A 16,909-nucleotide genomic window follows, 5' to 3' on the forward strand; every position below is an offset into this window, starting at 1 on the left:
CAAGCTTTCCATCAAACTTCACACTCGCAGTGCCTGCCAGTGTTTTTTCAAAGCAGTCTTCTGAGAGTGAATGACTTAATTGGAGTTGTCAACCCACTACTGGTGTAAAATGTCTTACAAGGTTTGCCTTCAGCCACTCGATTTAAAAGCACTCTGCATGTTCTTCACTGAAGTCCTGTTAAAAGCAAGCATTGGCAAAGCCGACCGTTATGGCTTGTGTATAAGTATTAGGCATTTGCCAGGCACTGCTATTAGATGCCCAGATATTCACACCATTTTCCACTTGCTGCCATCAATTCCCAATGAATACCACTACGGTTGTGCCTGGCAAGTGCCTTTCCCCTGCCTACACAGAAGTCCAAACTGCTGGCATTGTCAATGCTTGTTTATTTAGGACTCAAGCCCTGCCTACACGACTACAGTCAACGGGCTCCTCTGCGGACACAAATAGAAACTGATCTGCATGCAGTTCTGACAGTACTTCCAGTCTGCACGTATCAACACAACAGCACATCTATCTTGCATGTCCCCTGCCTCCCCACTAATATCACCCATCCCCATTTGTGGAGACTCCGCCTCGCGAGATCACGGCCCCGTGATCTCCCCAGATTACAGAGCGTGAGGCACGCTGCAGACGGAAGCCTGGCAGAACTTGGCGAAAGGCTGACACGGCCAGTCAGCCCAGGCGCTGCTCCTGCCTGAGAGTGAAGGCACCACTAGGGCCTGCAGACAGAGGTCCCAGACAACAACCAGAGCTAGAGTAATTCCAAAGCTGAGGGCAGCCTCCTGGGTGCTCTGGTTGTTCAGGTGTGTCAGTACACACACCCACAGCTTGCAGTGAAGCCAACTGAATAAACAGGACAACACAAACTGTGAGTAGTTATATCACCCCTGCCCCTAGACTTGACATACCCCAAGTTCTCTCTTCACATGAGTTGTCTCAATAAACACCTTGTCAAGCCTCAACTGTGTCCTGTCATTTGTTAAGGCCACTACATAATTGGCGACGAGGACTAAGAACCACACGAGCAGACAATGCAAGGCCCCGCGCCATCCCCCGTGTTCCTCCCCTCTCCAGGTACCCCGACCATTCCTTGGCAGCAATGGGAGCCATTGTTCTCCATGTACCTGGAGGCACTGGGCAGCACGGAATACGCACGAGCCAGTAAGAAGGCCATGCTGCTTAATGCCATGGCGGTTGAAGGGCAGAGCATTTTTGCAGGGCTCAAGGACATTCCTGTAGCGGACGATGATGATCATGTCTACATGGAGGCGGTCCGCCGCATCGTCAAGAGATTCACCAATAAAGAAAATGTGGTACTTCACTGACTCAAATTCTATAACAGGAAGCAGTAGAGCAATGAGCCAGTGGATGACTACATCACCAGAATGAGGGAACTGGTGGCATTATGTGAGTTTAGTGACATCGAACAGGTCATCTGTGACATGCTGGTGATCCACACAAATTCTAGAAAGGTCCAGGACAAATGTATACAAGAGAAAGAGATTGACCTGGATAAAGCGGTTCAAATGCCAGGGCCGAAGAGGAAACATCCAGCAGGCACAAAGAAGTAGGAGGGCCATCATCTGTTCCCGAACTGACCGTTCTGCAGTGGAGAGGGCGAGGGAAAGACAGCCCTTGATACCGCCAGAGATAAGGGACCCAAACAGAGAGAAGCACCAAAGTGCTACAGATGTACCAGTACCAAGCACATGGCGAATGATCATGACTGTCCTGCCAGGAATAAAGAGTGCTCCAAATGCAGACAGTTCGGCCACGTGGCTGCAGCCTGCACATGGCGGGAAAAGGCTGTCACCCGCGTCAATGGTGACAGGGAGTCGAGTGATGACCACGACCAGCATGACAACAAGCCCATGGTGATCATGGTCAATGCACCCCGAGCAAGGAGAGAGAAGCCCCACTGCGTCGTGACAGTAGATGGCATGGAGACGCGAGTCATGGCCGACTCAGGGTTGGACCTCACCATCCTCCCCATCCAGACGTACAAAGAAATGTAGGGACGCGACCAGGTTGAAATCAGGAGCACCATGCAGAAGCCGACAGTCTTCGGATGGGCCACCGTAGAATTACTTGGCTACATCAAGGCAAAAATTGAATTCAAAGACAGGTCCACTACTACGAAAGTATACTTTTCATCCAAGGGCCCAGCTGTGTTTGGATGGGACGACCAACACAAGCAGAGCATAAGGCTAGACCCCAGCACCCCCGATCAAGTGCTGCTGGTTCTCCTCAGGAGGAGCGCTGAACCTAAAACAAGCATTCCCTGGCTTGTTCTCCGAAACGCCTGGAAAAATAAAAAACTATGTGCACAAGCTTCGCCTCAAACCGAACGCAGTTCCAGTAAAGCACAAGGTCAGACCTGTTCCAGCGACAGCGAGATCTGTACGCAAAGCTCAGCTCCGGAAGATGGTTGAAGAAGGTACCATAGAGACAGTGGAGTCCTCCGAATGGCCGAGCCCAGTGGTACTCATCAAAAAAAATCCTCAAACGAGCTGAGAGTCTGCATAGACCTACGCAGTTTGAATTTAGAACTGGTCACGGACATCTTTCCACTTCCCAGCATCAATGAAATAGTGCTCATGCAGAAGGAAGCAGCCATATTTTCAAGACTCAATATGCGGGATGGATGCATATCATCAAATAAGTCTGCACAAGTCCTCACGGCCACTCACTGCGTTAGTCACCCCTTTTGGCACGTACCAATACACACGCCTGTCCTCAGCGGCCTCGGCCTTCCAGAGAATGATGAACTCTTTGTTGCCCGGCATCGCAAACGTTTCATACTTCCAGTATGACATCTTGGTGTGCGCCAAGGACACAGAAACTCACAACAAAGCACTGAACGAGGCATTGAGCAAGCTACAAGACACAGGGGTCCACCTGCGCCATGAGAAGAGCATTTTTGGCACTGGAGAAGTTGAGTACCTGGGCTATCGCATCTCTAAAGAAGGGGTGAGCCCCAAGAAAAAACCTACTCAAAGCCATAACCGATGGCCCGGCTCCGATGTCCAAGGATGAACTTCGGTCTTTCTTGGGTCTCGCAGAATACTATGCAAAATTTGTCCCCAGATTCTCCGAAACTACATCGCCCCTGAGAGAGCTCCTAAAAAAGGATGCAGCCTACACATGGGAACACCGACAGGAGGAAGCTTTCGCCTAGATCAAAAGGAGGATCCTGCACGCACCCCGTCTCAAAACCTTTAATCCCGAATGGGAAACATGCATCTCGACAGAAGCCAATGCCTATGGGTTAGGCGCCACCCTTACCCAGAAAAAGGGTGACACAGAGAATATAGTGGCCTTTGCCTCCAAAGCACTATCCACATCGGAGAAAAACGACTCCACTGTGCAAAAGGAGATGCTGTGTGCGCATGGGCCGTGGAATACTTCAGGTTGTATGTGTGGGGTACAAAATTTCATCTAGTTACCGACCACAAGCCTCTGATAACATGCTGAGCCCTGGCGGCACCAAAACAGCGACTCTGAGACTGGCCAGAATTGCTGCAAAGCTCCAGGAGTACACATATGAAATCACTCACATTGCCGGCTGGAAGAATGCCCAAGCAGACTGCATGTCCAGGCTACTCGACCAAAATATCCCAGGACCACGTACCTCAAAGATGTATGCGTGGTGGCGTCCATAAGCGATCTGAAGAACAGGGACTTCATGGAGATGAGCGAGCGACATTGGCAAGAAGAAATGGAGCAAGACGATGCCCTGCGCTGTGTAGCAGAGTGGGTCTGCGAGGGATGACCCAACGAGAGAACAGTCCCAGAAGGTCTATGTCCACATTGGAAAGTTGGTGACGAGATCACAGTAATAAACGGCCTTATACTGAGAGGTGACCATGTCATTCCCCCAAGAGGCATCCGCAAAGTAATACTGTGCAGCGCACATTCAGGCCACTTAGGCAGCAACATGACAAGACGCAGAGTATGCGACGCCTATTGGTGGCCCGGTATGGATCATGACATAAGTGCAATGATCGAAAGATGCCATGAGTGCACGAACAGTGACAAACGACTGACAGTGAGACAGGCACCCATGATACCCACGGAAATCCCATACGGCGTCTGGCACAAAACAGGACTGGACTTCATTGGCCCACTGGATGGCATGTCGGCGGACAACAGGTACGGAATAGTTATGGTGGACTATTTCTCCAAGTGGGTAGAGATAAAATGTGTGTCAGACATCACCACAAGCACAGTCAAAGAGGTGCTCAGCGCCGTCTTCCAGAGGGAGGTGCTCCCCGAGGAGATTGTAACCGACAACGGAGTGCAGTTAGTGTCCAGGGAAATGGAAAAGTTCTTGAGGAAATGACAACATTCGCCAGCTGAGAGCAAGTTTGTACCACCCACAAGAGAATGGGCTAGTGGTCCATTTCATCAAAGGCGCCTTGCAACTGGTGTGTGCATCAGGCTTAAAACCAAACAAGATAGTAAAAGAGGCTGTTGCGGCTCACCACATTACACCCAATGCCATCACTGGAGTTTCTCTGTTTCAGCTGTTGAGAGGGAGAAGAGCGGCATCCACGCTGGTACCGCCCTGGCTGCACCAAATCAGAGTAAACGAGGACAGACATGAGAGACATCGTGTTCTGCATGCAAAAGAATAAGGAGGTCATGAAATCCCAAGGCGACAAATGCAGGCCGGCCCATCGCACAGAGGTCAATGAAGGCGACCTAGTAAAAATATGCCTACCGCACAAAGATACCACAACTGGCTCCAAGTACAGCAGGGCCATAGAAGTCACCAGCAAGGGAACCAATCACGTCCACACCAGCGACAGAAGAACCTGTGAGAGTGGCCGTGTACCGCAAAAGAGCGTCCAATAACTACCCCTCTACGAAAGCAGGCGCTCCTCCTGCTTGAGATGAAGGCACTGCAGACAACAACCAGAGCCTAATTCCAAGAATGAGGGCAGCCTCCTGGGTGCTCTGGTTGTTGAGGTGTATCAGTACACACACCCACAGCTTGCAGTGAAGCCAACTGCATAAACAGGACAACACAAACTGTGAGTAGTTATATCACCCCTGCCCCTGGACTTGACATACCGCAAGTTCTCTCTTAATGATAATGATGTGTTATTTATATAGCGCCTTTATCCAAAGCACTTTACAGAGCACATATTTACATACAATATCACCCAACCGAAATTGGTACTCATTTATCTACCTTAGAAGGATGAAAGGTTGAGTTGGCGTTGCTGGGATTCCAACCTGCGACCTGCAGATCACGCTCAGAACACAGCAGCGAGCGCTCAACGCACTGAGCTATCTTACTGGCTCTTCACATGAGGTGTCTCAATTAACACTGTCAAGCCTGTCATTTGTCAAGGCCACTACACCCTCTTTCAGATCCAGCAGAGCGCATTATAAATCCCAATAACAGTCTGAAGCACCTCGGGGAGAGATTTTATCAAGGAAAACCGGAGAATTGTTTTCCCTATAGGCTTGCCTCCCAGTTCGAATTGTTTTAGGCGGAAGAAATATTAAAAATAGCAATATTTTGAATTGGCATGTATGATAACGTAACATCATCTAGGACACATGGACGTGAGCGAATCGCAGGACGTGTATAACAAGGACTGTGGGAGGGCCACATCTGTGCGAGACAAGCTATGTGTGTCCCCTTGGTTAGGGTTAGTATGTGCACATGTGCAATAAACGCCAAAATAAGAGCCCACCGAAGGGGAAGATTTTGTAACTTTAAGTGGAAATTAAATATGCCTATTGAGTAGCATTGGTGCGAGTGATATTTGAGAACGGTGAAAGTAAAAATCTATGACAAATCGTGCGTGTACCGCATAAATGTGATGCGTTTGGTTGGCACGCATGCTCGTACTCCTGTCCTGTGACCCATATGGGTCTGCAGGACATACACAGCGGGTCCAAATTGTATCGAGAAGTTAGATGTCAGAGGTTCAGTTAATCAAGGTGAACAATTTTTGGGAGGGCGAGTGAAAGTTTGCTGACACCGTCATCCCGTCGAAGTTTATTGAGAGCAGGTTTTTTTTCAGGAGAGCGAGGAGTCCATGGCAGCAGCAGACAGACACCATACACATGTAGGCCCTGTGTGTGTGTGTGTGTGTGTGCGTGCGTGCGTGCGTAGTCCATAAGGCGTGGGGCTCGTCGTCTGCGTGTACTGAGTCCGCGGTAGGCCCTCGCTGTATTCCGTCATGTGTCAGGCAGGCCGCGCCTACGCAGGCCATGCGTCTGAGTGTGCAATGGGAAGCACCATGCGGCCGTTGCCGCCCCCTGGCGGCCCCCGCAACTCTCCGCACCGCCCCCGGTGCAGAGCCGGTTGAGTCAGGCCCGAGCCCGCTCCTCCTCGGCCGCCGCTCACGCGCTTTTTCCCCTGAATCCAACCGAACCGAAGAGGCAGCGAGGAGCACCGGCCGCGGGAGGGTGTGTCCTAGAGCGCGAGACCGAGGGAGGGAGTGCGGACCGGCCCCTCCCAGGGCCTGGGAGGAGGAGGGGGAGCCCGCGAGAGGCACTGTCAGCAGCAAAGCAGGAAGGAGAGCAGCAGCAGCCCGCCAGGGAGAGGAGGTGGAAGGAGTGCATCCCTGAGAGACGCTGCCAGGACCCGGGGCTGCTGCTGCCGCCGCCGCCGCCTCTGCCAGGAACAGGGGGCTCTCCTTGCACACACACCCTGCAGCAAACAGATGTGACGAGGGTGGATCCCACCAGTGTTTAGGGTGAGCAACTGCAGCGAAAGGCAAGAGCGGGGCGGAGTGCATCCCTTAGAATGGCTGCTGCTGGCAGTGCCAGGATCTGGTGCCAGCCAGGGCAGCTGCTGCCAGTTCCAGAGGCTAGTGCTGTCAGTAGCAGGGGCTGCTGCCAGTACACGAGTCTGCCTCGGATATTAGTGGCTGCTGCTAGTTCGGGAAGCTGATGGTACATTGGGTTGCTGCTACCAGTATCAAATGCTTCTTCCTGTGCGAAAGGCGGCTGCTCGTGCATGGGCAGTACTGGTGCCAGGCTGCTGCTGTGCCAGAGACGTACTACTGTTAGTACAAGACGCTACCACCAGTGCCTGCCACTGCCAGTTGGTGGTGGTAGAATGGCCAGTTTGCATAGCTTGATGCATCTGCTGCCAGTACCATTGGCTGCTTCCAGAAAAGCCAGTGCTGTCAGTGCTAGGTTTTGCTTCCTGTACCAAGGGGGGTTGTTGTAGTTTAGTAAAAGATACGACTTGCTAATTTGTGCCACTTCTGTAAGTACCAGATGCTAGTCTCGGGTGTGTCTAGGGGCATTGCTGGTTATTAAAGACTGCTTCTGCCAGTACAGGTGCATCCGCCAGTATCGTGTTTCTGCCAGTACAGGTGCATCCGCCAGTATCGTGTTTCTGCCGGGACCAGGGGCTGCCGCCTGTAGCGCTTGTGGCATTTCTTGCCATTAAAAGCCGACTCTTGCTGCTGCCAGTACATCTGGCTGCCTTAAATGCCAGTGGTGGTTGTCGCCGGGCACTGATGCTGTCCGCACCAGAGACTGGCAGAGAACGGGCTGCCACCGCCACTAGCTAGCTGGTACTTATAATAGCGGGAGAGGGCGCTACTAGTTCCATGGGGTACTGTGGGGGGGGGGGGGGGCGAGAGCAGAGGTGGGTTGGAAGGGGAGGGCGGCTGCGAGCAAGAGACTTCCGAAGGCAAGGATTGGGCCGCGTATGGAAGGGAGAGAGAAGGGGAGACTTGTGCCTGCAAGGGTGATTTGCTGAGTTGCATGCCCTCTTGCAAGAAGATGAGCGAGTTGTACGCTATGGCATGCCTCTGTTGGCAGTATGTCAGGATGCTGCTGGGCATAGTTAAAGAATACAGTCCCATCAAACGTTGCATCATACTATTCTGTGTGGTCACCAACAAGCAGAACCTGGTCGCCCCAAGGGCAGTCGGGGAAACCTTTCATTACAAAAGCGTGCTCTAGGCCTTCTAGAAAAGCAAGTGCATTAGCAGGTTCGGCGAGGAAACGGGAGGGCAGGGTTTGGGCGTGGTACGAGGCAGCAGCAAATGGCAGTTGAGAGCCAGGCCTGCAAGCAAGAGAGGGGGCCCGACTACAGAGGCAGGTGCCAGATTGGGGGCTGAGGGTAGCACTAATACTGCCGCAGAAACGTCATTTGCAGACAGGGAGGATACCAGCGTGCACAGAAGTGAGGAGAGTTTATTTAGCATGTCCCTGCCTGAAGATACTGCTGGGAGGGGATCGGTTAGGGAGCGGAAACGGGGTTCAAGGAAGGAGACTAGTAGCACTCACCAGAGGACCCTCATGCTGGCCAGGGGCAGGCACTTCCGCCAGTGCCCGTCCATAAGCTGGCGGGAGCATGCTGATGGCTGCACGCAGTGTCGCGAACTTCAGCATTATAAGGGTCGCTGCCTCCACCCACCTCACCTCACCCCACCCCACTGGGAAGAAACATTAACCAGCAGTCCCAGCAACGGAAAGTATCGCATGCAACACCTGGGGACAAACCAAAAGTGCTGTTTAGAGATAGAAAGAGGCAGCATCGCCTTCGCCCGCCGTTTGCATACGCGGAAAAAAGCGGTAATATGGAATGAGAAAAGAACGGGAAAACACAACAAATAACACGTTTGGCAGATAAATCTAAACTATTCCTTAACAAATGGGATGGCTAGCATGTTCTCTGTTACGGGCAGCTGGTCAATAGTGTTGCCAGTGTAGGGAGACCAAGCCGACTGGGACACGGCTCGGGAATGAGAACATCTCGTTTTTATATAGTGCTTAACGTTGGGTTCCGGCTTCGAAGCGCTGTAATGATAGGTGCTATTACGCAACTTAATTATAGCCAAGAGCTGTATTGTGTGTGGGGGGGGGGGGGCTGGGGCGGTGAAATGAGTGGTTTCTGTGGTTGTCAGTTCGGAGTTGTCTTGTTTCCTTAAGCATTGCCGTATCTGTCAATTCTTATGGAGCTAAAGAAATGGGGTGAGTGTACAAATGTTCTTGATCTAGCTCCCCCTTTTCTGAAACCCAAGTGTTCCCTCCTCGCATACTGAACTCATTGCTGGAGGGATTTCCGTTAATAATGTTGAGCTGTGTTGTGAAATCCTGTTTTATTTCATTAAAGGCATTCCTGTGCTGCGCATCCATGTCTCTGCTGAGATGTGTCCCCCCCCCCCCCGAACCCCTCTCATATTGCCAGGATTCGGCGGAAAGTATCTTTCCAGGAACTAAAACCTCCTTTTTTTCCCATTATCTCCTTTTAGGTGTCCGTACTGTTACAGCCCAACGGCGTACTTCGTAATCGGCTGGGATCCGGTGGGCACCGCTGTTCCACATCTGGACATTAGTCTTCCGTGATTCGTGCGGTTTCTCGCGAGATAAGTTAATATTTTTGTAACCGGACCAAGATGCAGACCTTTCTGAAAGGCAAACGGGTTGGGTATTGGATGAGCGAGAAAAAGATAAAGAAACTCAATTTCCAGGCCTTCGCGGACATGTGCAGGTAAGCAAGTATCTTCCCTCCCTTTCAAAGTGTTTATTACTTCGATAGGATATGCGATCACCCTACTCTGTTCCTTCTGGTACTCATTTAACTATTGACAGTCTGCTGGTGCAGTAAGCCTACTAATGGACAATGGTGGTCTTGCAAGTGTGCCCTTGTATTCATGTATTTTCTTGTCTCTGCAGAGGTAGAGATCATTTACTATATAACTAATGTTTAGGGTAGCTGTGTGGTCCTTCCAGATGGTTGCTCTGCCGTTGACCGAGGTAGTCATAGTACATTTAGAAATGTCAACAGCTCAGGTATTATGCTTTCGGAACAGGGCAGGTGATGGAAGCACAGAGCTTATAAGTAATTGCCATTGGTCGTGGTATGCACAAGTTGTGCAAGGGGTGGAGGTCCAGATCAGATGGTTTAGGCCAAATCATGCAATAAGATGTGCGTTTTGGTTCCTTTCTGAACTTTAGGAAGGGGTGAGGCTCTAAGAGTGAAGAGGAATTTGCTGCGTAGCGTAGGTGTATGCACTGAGAGGGCTTGCTGCGCTGTCCTATAGATATGAGCAACAGCTCGCTGACATCCTTAGCAAACTGAAACCTACCAATTGTAAGGGCGATGTCTGTCCTGCTATTACGGTGAAGGCTTGTGCCCCTCAGTTGGTACATCTTATAACCAAATTCGTCTTTTAGGGAGAATTTTGTCTCCAGTGACGTAAAACAATCCTGGATTTTGCCATTAATAAAAAAAAAAAAAACTTCCCTTGACCCTGTTATTCCAGGAAACTATCGACCATTTACAATTGTGCCCGATCTATTAAAAATCTTGGATAAAGTGGCGCATTTACAGATTGAGACCTTTCTATTTGAACATGATATCCTAAGGCCTAAACAATCTGGCTTTAGACGAGCTGATAGTACAAAGTCTACCCTACTCAAACTTAAAACGAATATATTGCAGATCATGGTGAAGGCAAATACCACCATGTTTATGCTCCTAGATCTCTTTGCCGCTTTTGATCTAGTGGATCATACCATTCTGGCAGAGATACTACAGGATGCAGCGCATTTCTCTTTCTGCCACCAAATGGGTGAAATCTTTCCTGGCAGATCATAGAGCAAGGGTATTCTCTGAGGAGGCCCGGGCTGAGGAGTTTGTCACCTGCTCGTGTGCATCACCCACCCTTCTTAACATCTTTACGCTCCCCCCCTGTTTGAGCAACTTTATAAATTGGACATTCTACATGCGGCTGACGCGCAGTACCTCGGTCCCCTTACGGGGACTATGTCTCGGACTCCACTTCTCTGAGCGCCTTCTACGAGTACTTCTAAACATGGATGCAAGACAATAAGCTTGTCCAACAGTTCCAAGACAGAGCTCATGATGCTGGGTACCGCCACGCGGTTGAGGAAGCTTACTTGGAGTATCTTTCCTTTAAAATTGCACATTGCAATATTCTTCAATATTCAAGGTCAAGACATTTGGGGTTATTTTTGATCAAGAATCATCCATGAAAGGACAGGTTAAAAGCCCCCTGTCTAGTGCTTGCTACCATCGGAATTTACTGGCCCAGCTAAAGGCCTTCCTCTCTTCTGCAAACTGTGCTACGATTGCCCGGGCGATTATAGGAGCTAAATTGGATCATTGTGTGAGCCTTCTGCTTGGCATCTCCAAACACGACCTTACTCGCTTATAGGTGGTACAAAACAATGTAGTACGCATCATTGCAGGTTTGCAAAGGAGAGAACATGTTAGAGCACAGCAAGGAGAGCGTTACATTGGCTCCCTGTCCGTAGTAGAATCACCTACCACGTGATGTGCATTACACACAAATGCATTTTTGCGCAAGCTCCTAAGTATCTATCTAACCTCATCTCACGAATAGCTGCTCGCAGAGTATTGAGATAATGCAATACCGGCCTTCTGGAAACCCCAAGAACTAAGCTTTCCTATGTGGAACAGAGATCTTTCCCGTATGCCGACCCGCAGATCTGGAATGCCCTTCCTATGGACCTTGGATCCTGTTACAGTTTCTTCCTCTCTTTAAGTGCAAGCTAAAGACTATCTTATTTATGTTTGTTTGTTTATTGAGTTTATATAGCACCTTACTCCAACTCTATTTGACCAAACCTTTGCCCTCAGCCTGATTTGCATGGTTTCTGACCTCTCTGCGATCTTCCTGTTTTTTGTTGTATTGTCCTGTATTTGCGCCCCTATGCCTAAGGGCTCTTGTCTCTTGCACGGTATAAATACAAAGAAATAAATATGGATGGATTTCCAGTTTGCCTTTTGACCTCTTGGAAGACCTTGCCCATTTTCCCACCTACTTTCATCAAACAAGCCCTATTTGGTTTATAAATAATGGCACTGTTTTCTCAGTACTACTCTTCACCCCAAATATTGAATCTGTTTCTGTTTCCATCACTTGTGATGCAATGTCTGTCCCTGCACACACTACCATCGCTTTGGAAAACATTTTTTATGGTAGCTGCTGAGCCCTCCCCCTTTGCCTCTATTCTCGTAAAGGAGGCATCTACCTCCGTTAAAAAATGTTATCCTCTTCCGCAAACTAAGGCTTGTAATATAACCATCCATCCATTTCAAGCCTGACAAGTGATAAGCACTCACCTTCCGACTGCTCGAACATCTGCTCTGGCACACCCGGGGTCATTTTTAAATTAATAAAGAACATTGGCAACACAATCACACTCTCTGCTTAAAGGATTTGTTTGTCGACTCAAGAAGTGATTCAGCTTTTTGAAAATCTTAAGAAAATATTTGATTTTAATTTATAACTTGACTTTTATGAATTGTTTCCATACTAACTAAATATGTTTAATATAGTAACCAAATTTGCAACCATGGTTTACCCTGCCACTGCGCAGCATGTTTTGGTCCCCCAGACTGTCCTCAGGTGGCAGTAATAATATGTTCAACTCGAGATCCGCTCCCATGCACAAGACCAGTTTGTGTCCAGCATAATTATTTGACATTAAGATGATCAGGGGGCAAGTTCCCCTCCTTTTTTTTTTTTCTGGTCCATACCACATCTTTCTTCTTTCCTGGTTTTCTGCATCCCACAAGAAGCACTTGAAAATCCAATAGCATGTATATATTCGTCTGGTTACATTTAGGGGGTTGGTTTAATGGTTATTTGGATTTGTCTGTCGTGCACGTCGATCTTGTCTTGTTTGTTAAGCGTCAAATGTTGATAAGCCGGTTGTAAAATGGTACTTAGTGATTGCTATTAATTTCTTTGTGTTCATGAAATTGAGTTTAGTACTGTATATTTCTTGAAAATGTTATGAATTTTGCAATCTGGTTGCATTGTTAAGATTTTAAGATGACGTTGCTTTTCTGTCTTTTGTCTGTTATTCAAAACAACAAATAAAGTGGATAAAAAAAGAAGCACTTTTCACTTGATCAAATGTCCCTATTTATTGTCCTCTTCGTGACAAACACTTTTACTTTTTTTTTTTTTAATTTAATTTTTTTAAACTGTGGCCACCTCTTTTTCAACACCACCCATGCCTAAATCAGGCCTACACGGTGTAAACTCTTACCTACCAACACCTTAATCATGTAACCTAAGAATGCATTAAAAAGCTTCAGGTGGGGTATGATTCTCAAGAGCGAAATCCACTCCACGTTTTCTGGAGTCTATACAAATTCTATATGAATACAGCTTATCTAAATGGGAGATGGTGGTTACTCTGAAACCTAATGTGTTTGGGTCTTTCGAAGACTGTACTTCAAGACCTCTGACCTATCCTATATGCAGTGATCTCACCTCTTTTCCTCTATCCCTTAGTGTTTCATTTTTAGTCCTGATAACATTTTATTCTAAAAGGATTTTAAATATGTTTTATGATAACCCTCAAATATTTAGAATGATGCCAGGCACTTGTTTTTTGTTTAGAATTTAGCATTTGACCTATATCGCTATAAGTAAATAAGTGTGAAAATGCTGTGCTATTTGAAATGCATCACGGTATTGTTGTTCCTAAAACATCACTAAGAAATATAATGTTTTACGCTACTGTTAACAGTATTTTTGAAGCTTCGCAACCTTAACCAATTAATTACTACCCACATTTTTACTGTTAGTGTTTTTAGTTTGAGAGTTATACTATTATGTGAAAATCAATAAAACTGTAAATACCCACTATATTATATTTAATATTTGGCTAGCCTACAATTAAGTTAGAATCCCTGGTAGGGCTGACTCGGCCCTTCATCCTTATTCGCCGCAAACACCCTAAAGGAACAGAAATTGTTTACGTTTCTCCAAATTAGTATGTTGCCTTTCCTCCACCAGGAGACCGTACAAAAGAATAGTGCCTTGAAAGCTCAAGCTTTTCTGTCCTTAGGTGGCACCTTTTCAAATAAAAAAGGGACTGCTGAACGATTTGTGTCTGATGTTTGCAACAGTCTTTCTTCTCTTTTAAGCCTGCTCGACCAGTTAGACACTGAAGTCAGGGTTCAAAATTAAGTTTCGATGAGCAGGATCTAAAACTAGCTACTTGGTGTAGGACATCACCCAGTAGATGGGAGCTACTCCGGGGGATCCAGGAGAAAGTATACAGTGCACTGATGGACACTTTCTTTTTGCCGATTTTATATATGATACATTATATTTAAATGTGTCCTAGCTGTGTCCTAATTTTTTTATTTACATTTTCACGTTAATGCCACATATGCATGTTTGTAAGGCACCAGTTGGCCTGGGAGCCAAACGTAGCTGCTGGTAACTGTTGTAGTGTAGAAGCTAAATGGCTCCCAGCAATTTTCAACCTGGTCTTGGTGTGAGCAGGCAGTCTTAAAATCCACTTTTACCTTGACAATCAACCAATAAAATATATCTTCTCAATTGGGAGAGATGGTCTGGTTTATAGGTGCCAAAAAATCAGGTGCACTGTGACATTTTGTGCATCCTGTGAATTATTTAGTACATTAACAGGTGTTCCTGCCAGCAGGCCATTGCAGTAATCTAACTTAGTTTGTGAGAGCACCTACTGCCAGGCCTGTATACCCATGCCTCAGTATCTGAAGTTCCACCTGTGAAATCCCACACAGGTCAGCATTCCACCCACCGACAGCCCGCATGTTTTACTTTTAATTTCAAGATGATACAGGAGAGGAAATAGCTAGGGGGGTGGGGGGGAGGGGACTCCATACCGTAGCCAACCAGATTCTTCTAGGCCTCAGTCATTTTACCCGCCAGAAATGTGCTCAACATACTTGCCAGTAATACAGACTTTTAACGCAGGGGGCCTGGCATGAAGCACTATAAGCCTAAAAACTGGATCTGGTCGTTTGGCCAATGATTTATGTGAGCAGGGTGGTTCCAGTATTTGAGGATAAATACGCTACCTTTTTATGGGAGAAAAAAAAGCCTCTGGAATGCACACCTGCCGTATGTCTGAACGTTGGCTTGGAAATGCCAGGCCTCTTTGGATTGGCAGGCTGGGCTTCGTCCTAGAGTTTAAGGCAGGTCCATTGTCTATAATGCATGGCTGGGGCTCAACAGGTGGAAGCATTTAGTCTGTTTTGCCCGCCGCCATCTTTGACACCTGACGCCCCGTGTATTCACTGTCCCGTGTTTTTCTTCTACTCCGCAGAGGACGCATACATATTTAATAGCGTTTAACTCCAGCTTTCCCGGTGGTAGCCGGAGCTTTAAGTGACCTCGCCGTGGATTTCTGTATTCCTCATTAACCGGTGTACACTTTCATCCCAAACTCCGTCCCGTTGTTCTGGCCTAGCTGCCGAGTGACCACCGTCCCAGAGGCCTTAAGCCAGTCACAGTTCTTTTCTATCTCGCCCGATTGTGCATATAATGACTTTGCAAATTATGAATGACATCATTCCTATCAGTCGAGGTGCTGCAGGAAAGCAGGGACTGCAGAAAGCGTGTCACTCGACATGAGACGTCGACGAGAGATCACAGTAAGGCGTGGTGACGTCACGGCGGACATCCGCGACTGTAACGAAAAAGAGAAATGCTTCCCCGTCTGTTGAGAGAGAAGCAACATGTCTGCGCATGTCGCAGTGTCCGCCTCGCGTGGGGAAAAGGTGGTAATTGCTACTTGGAGAATGATGCTACAGTACAAATTGCTAAGTGTACTCCTCCCAAGAGATCCCAGCCCAGGCATTTGCCTGACACTGTGGTGACGGCGCAGCCTATGATTTTGTTTAAAGAGGAACATATTGGTTCACCGCAGAGAGCCCAGTTTATAGGCAGTTTTTTGGGGGGTGGGGGCGGGCAGGATTAGCTGAGTTTTTCTATACTTTAATGCACGTTTCTCTGAGCTTCGTTTAGAATTCCGGGAGCCCCTGTTGCCAGCAGGCTGGGCGTACCCTTCAAGTGACAGGACAACTTTCCCCCCTCTCTCGCGAGGTGTGTTTTGTGGCTTCGTTTAGGCAACAATAACATTGTTCACGCGCAGCCTGCTGACTGGTACCTCAGTGGGTTGCCGCACCTGCTGCGGGAGTGAGCTATTGGCTAAAAAGCATTGCCTCTATAGTTAGTCTTTCTTTCCTATTTTTTTTTTTTTTTTTTTTTAGTGACCCTTCGTGGAAGAAGGTACGCATTCCCACACACTGACACCTTGCTTTCTGGCGTAGATGTATAACTTGTATCTCATTGAAGAAGCACAGCAAAGCCAAAACTAAATAAACCTTGCCAAAGCCAACGGTTTTGTCTTTAGTTTACGCATATACCAGTCACTGCCATAAAGGTACTTCCTGGCCTTAAGATGGTAACTGCTGGAAAATGATGGAGTGATTACCTGGGCATGTGACGGCAGCGCCTGGCACATGCCTATCTAATACCAAAGACCATGCACAAACTGTTGGCTTTGTCAAGCCTTGTTTTTTAACAGGACTTCAGGGCAAGGAACAGATATAAATCAAAGAGGCCCTGGCTGAAGGCACACTTTGTTAGGACATTTTATTCCACTAGAAGTACATTTACAATTCCATTAATTCTCCGTAGGCTGCTTAGAAAAATCATTGCAGCCCTTTGATAGATTTAGTGAGTGGGGATGGCCATAGGGATTAGCATTGCAATGGGCAGGCAGTGGTGGGGTGAATAGCAAAACAATCGCACGCTGTGCCCCCACCCACGTACACGCGACCCCCTTTCTAGCTGTACAATAGTTTCAGCGTATAGTTGGAGCTTCAGCACCACCTAATGGGCAGAACTAAAAATGGGATGCTTCTCAGAGGAGAATCCATTCCATCACACAGGTTCAAGTGTTTGTAACCTTCCAAGTCTCATGTTTACTTCCTGGAATAGACTGCCTCTGCCTTGTTCTACCTTCCAGGTAATGTGTAGAGAGGATCGTTGCGTTCATGGTGTTGAGTGTCATTACATTGTCATCCAAATGACGGTATTGTGACCGCTTTTCAATCGAATCAACATTTTTTCA

At 47.8% G+C, this 16,909-nt stretch overlaps 1 protein-coding gene across 1 annotated transcript in view; it reads left to right on the top strand.

The window, feature by feature from the left end:
• Positions 1-6,174: 6,174 nt before the first annotated feature.
• The window catches only part of ITPK1 (inositol-tetrakisphosphate 1-kinase), an 830,437-nt gene continuing 819,702 nt past the window's right edge, over positions 6,175-16,909 (top strand). The window contains exons 1-2 of the mRNA XM_069637740.1: positions 6,175-6,723; positions 9,244-9,482. Of these exons, the coding sequence (XP_069493841.1) occupies positions 9,388-9,482 (95 nt within the window). The 5' untranslated portion in view covers positions 6,175-6,723; positions 9,244-9,387. The remainder of the gene's footprint in view (positions 6,724-9,243; positions 9,483-16,909) is intronic.

The sequence above is a fragment of the Ambystoma mexicanum genome, chromosome 14 (assembly GCF_040938575.1).
Source record: "Ambystoma mexicanum isolate Mex_15411 chromosome 14, UKY_AmexF1_1, whole genome shotgun sequence".
Classification (NCBI taxonomy): domain Eukaryota; kingdom Metazoa; phylum Chordata; class Amphibia; order Caudata; family Ambystomatidae; genus Ambystoma; species Ambystoma mexicanum.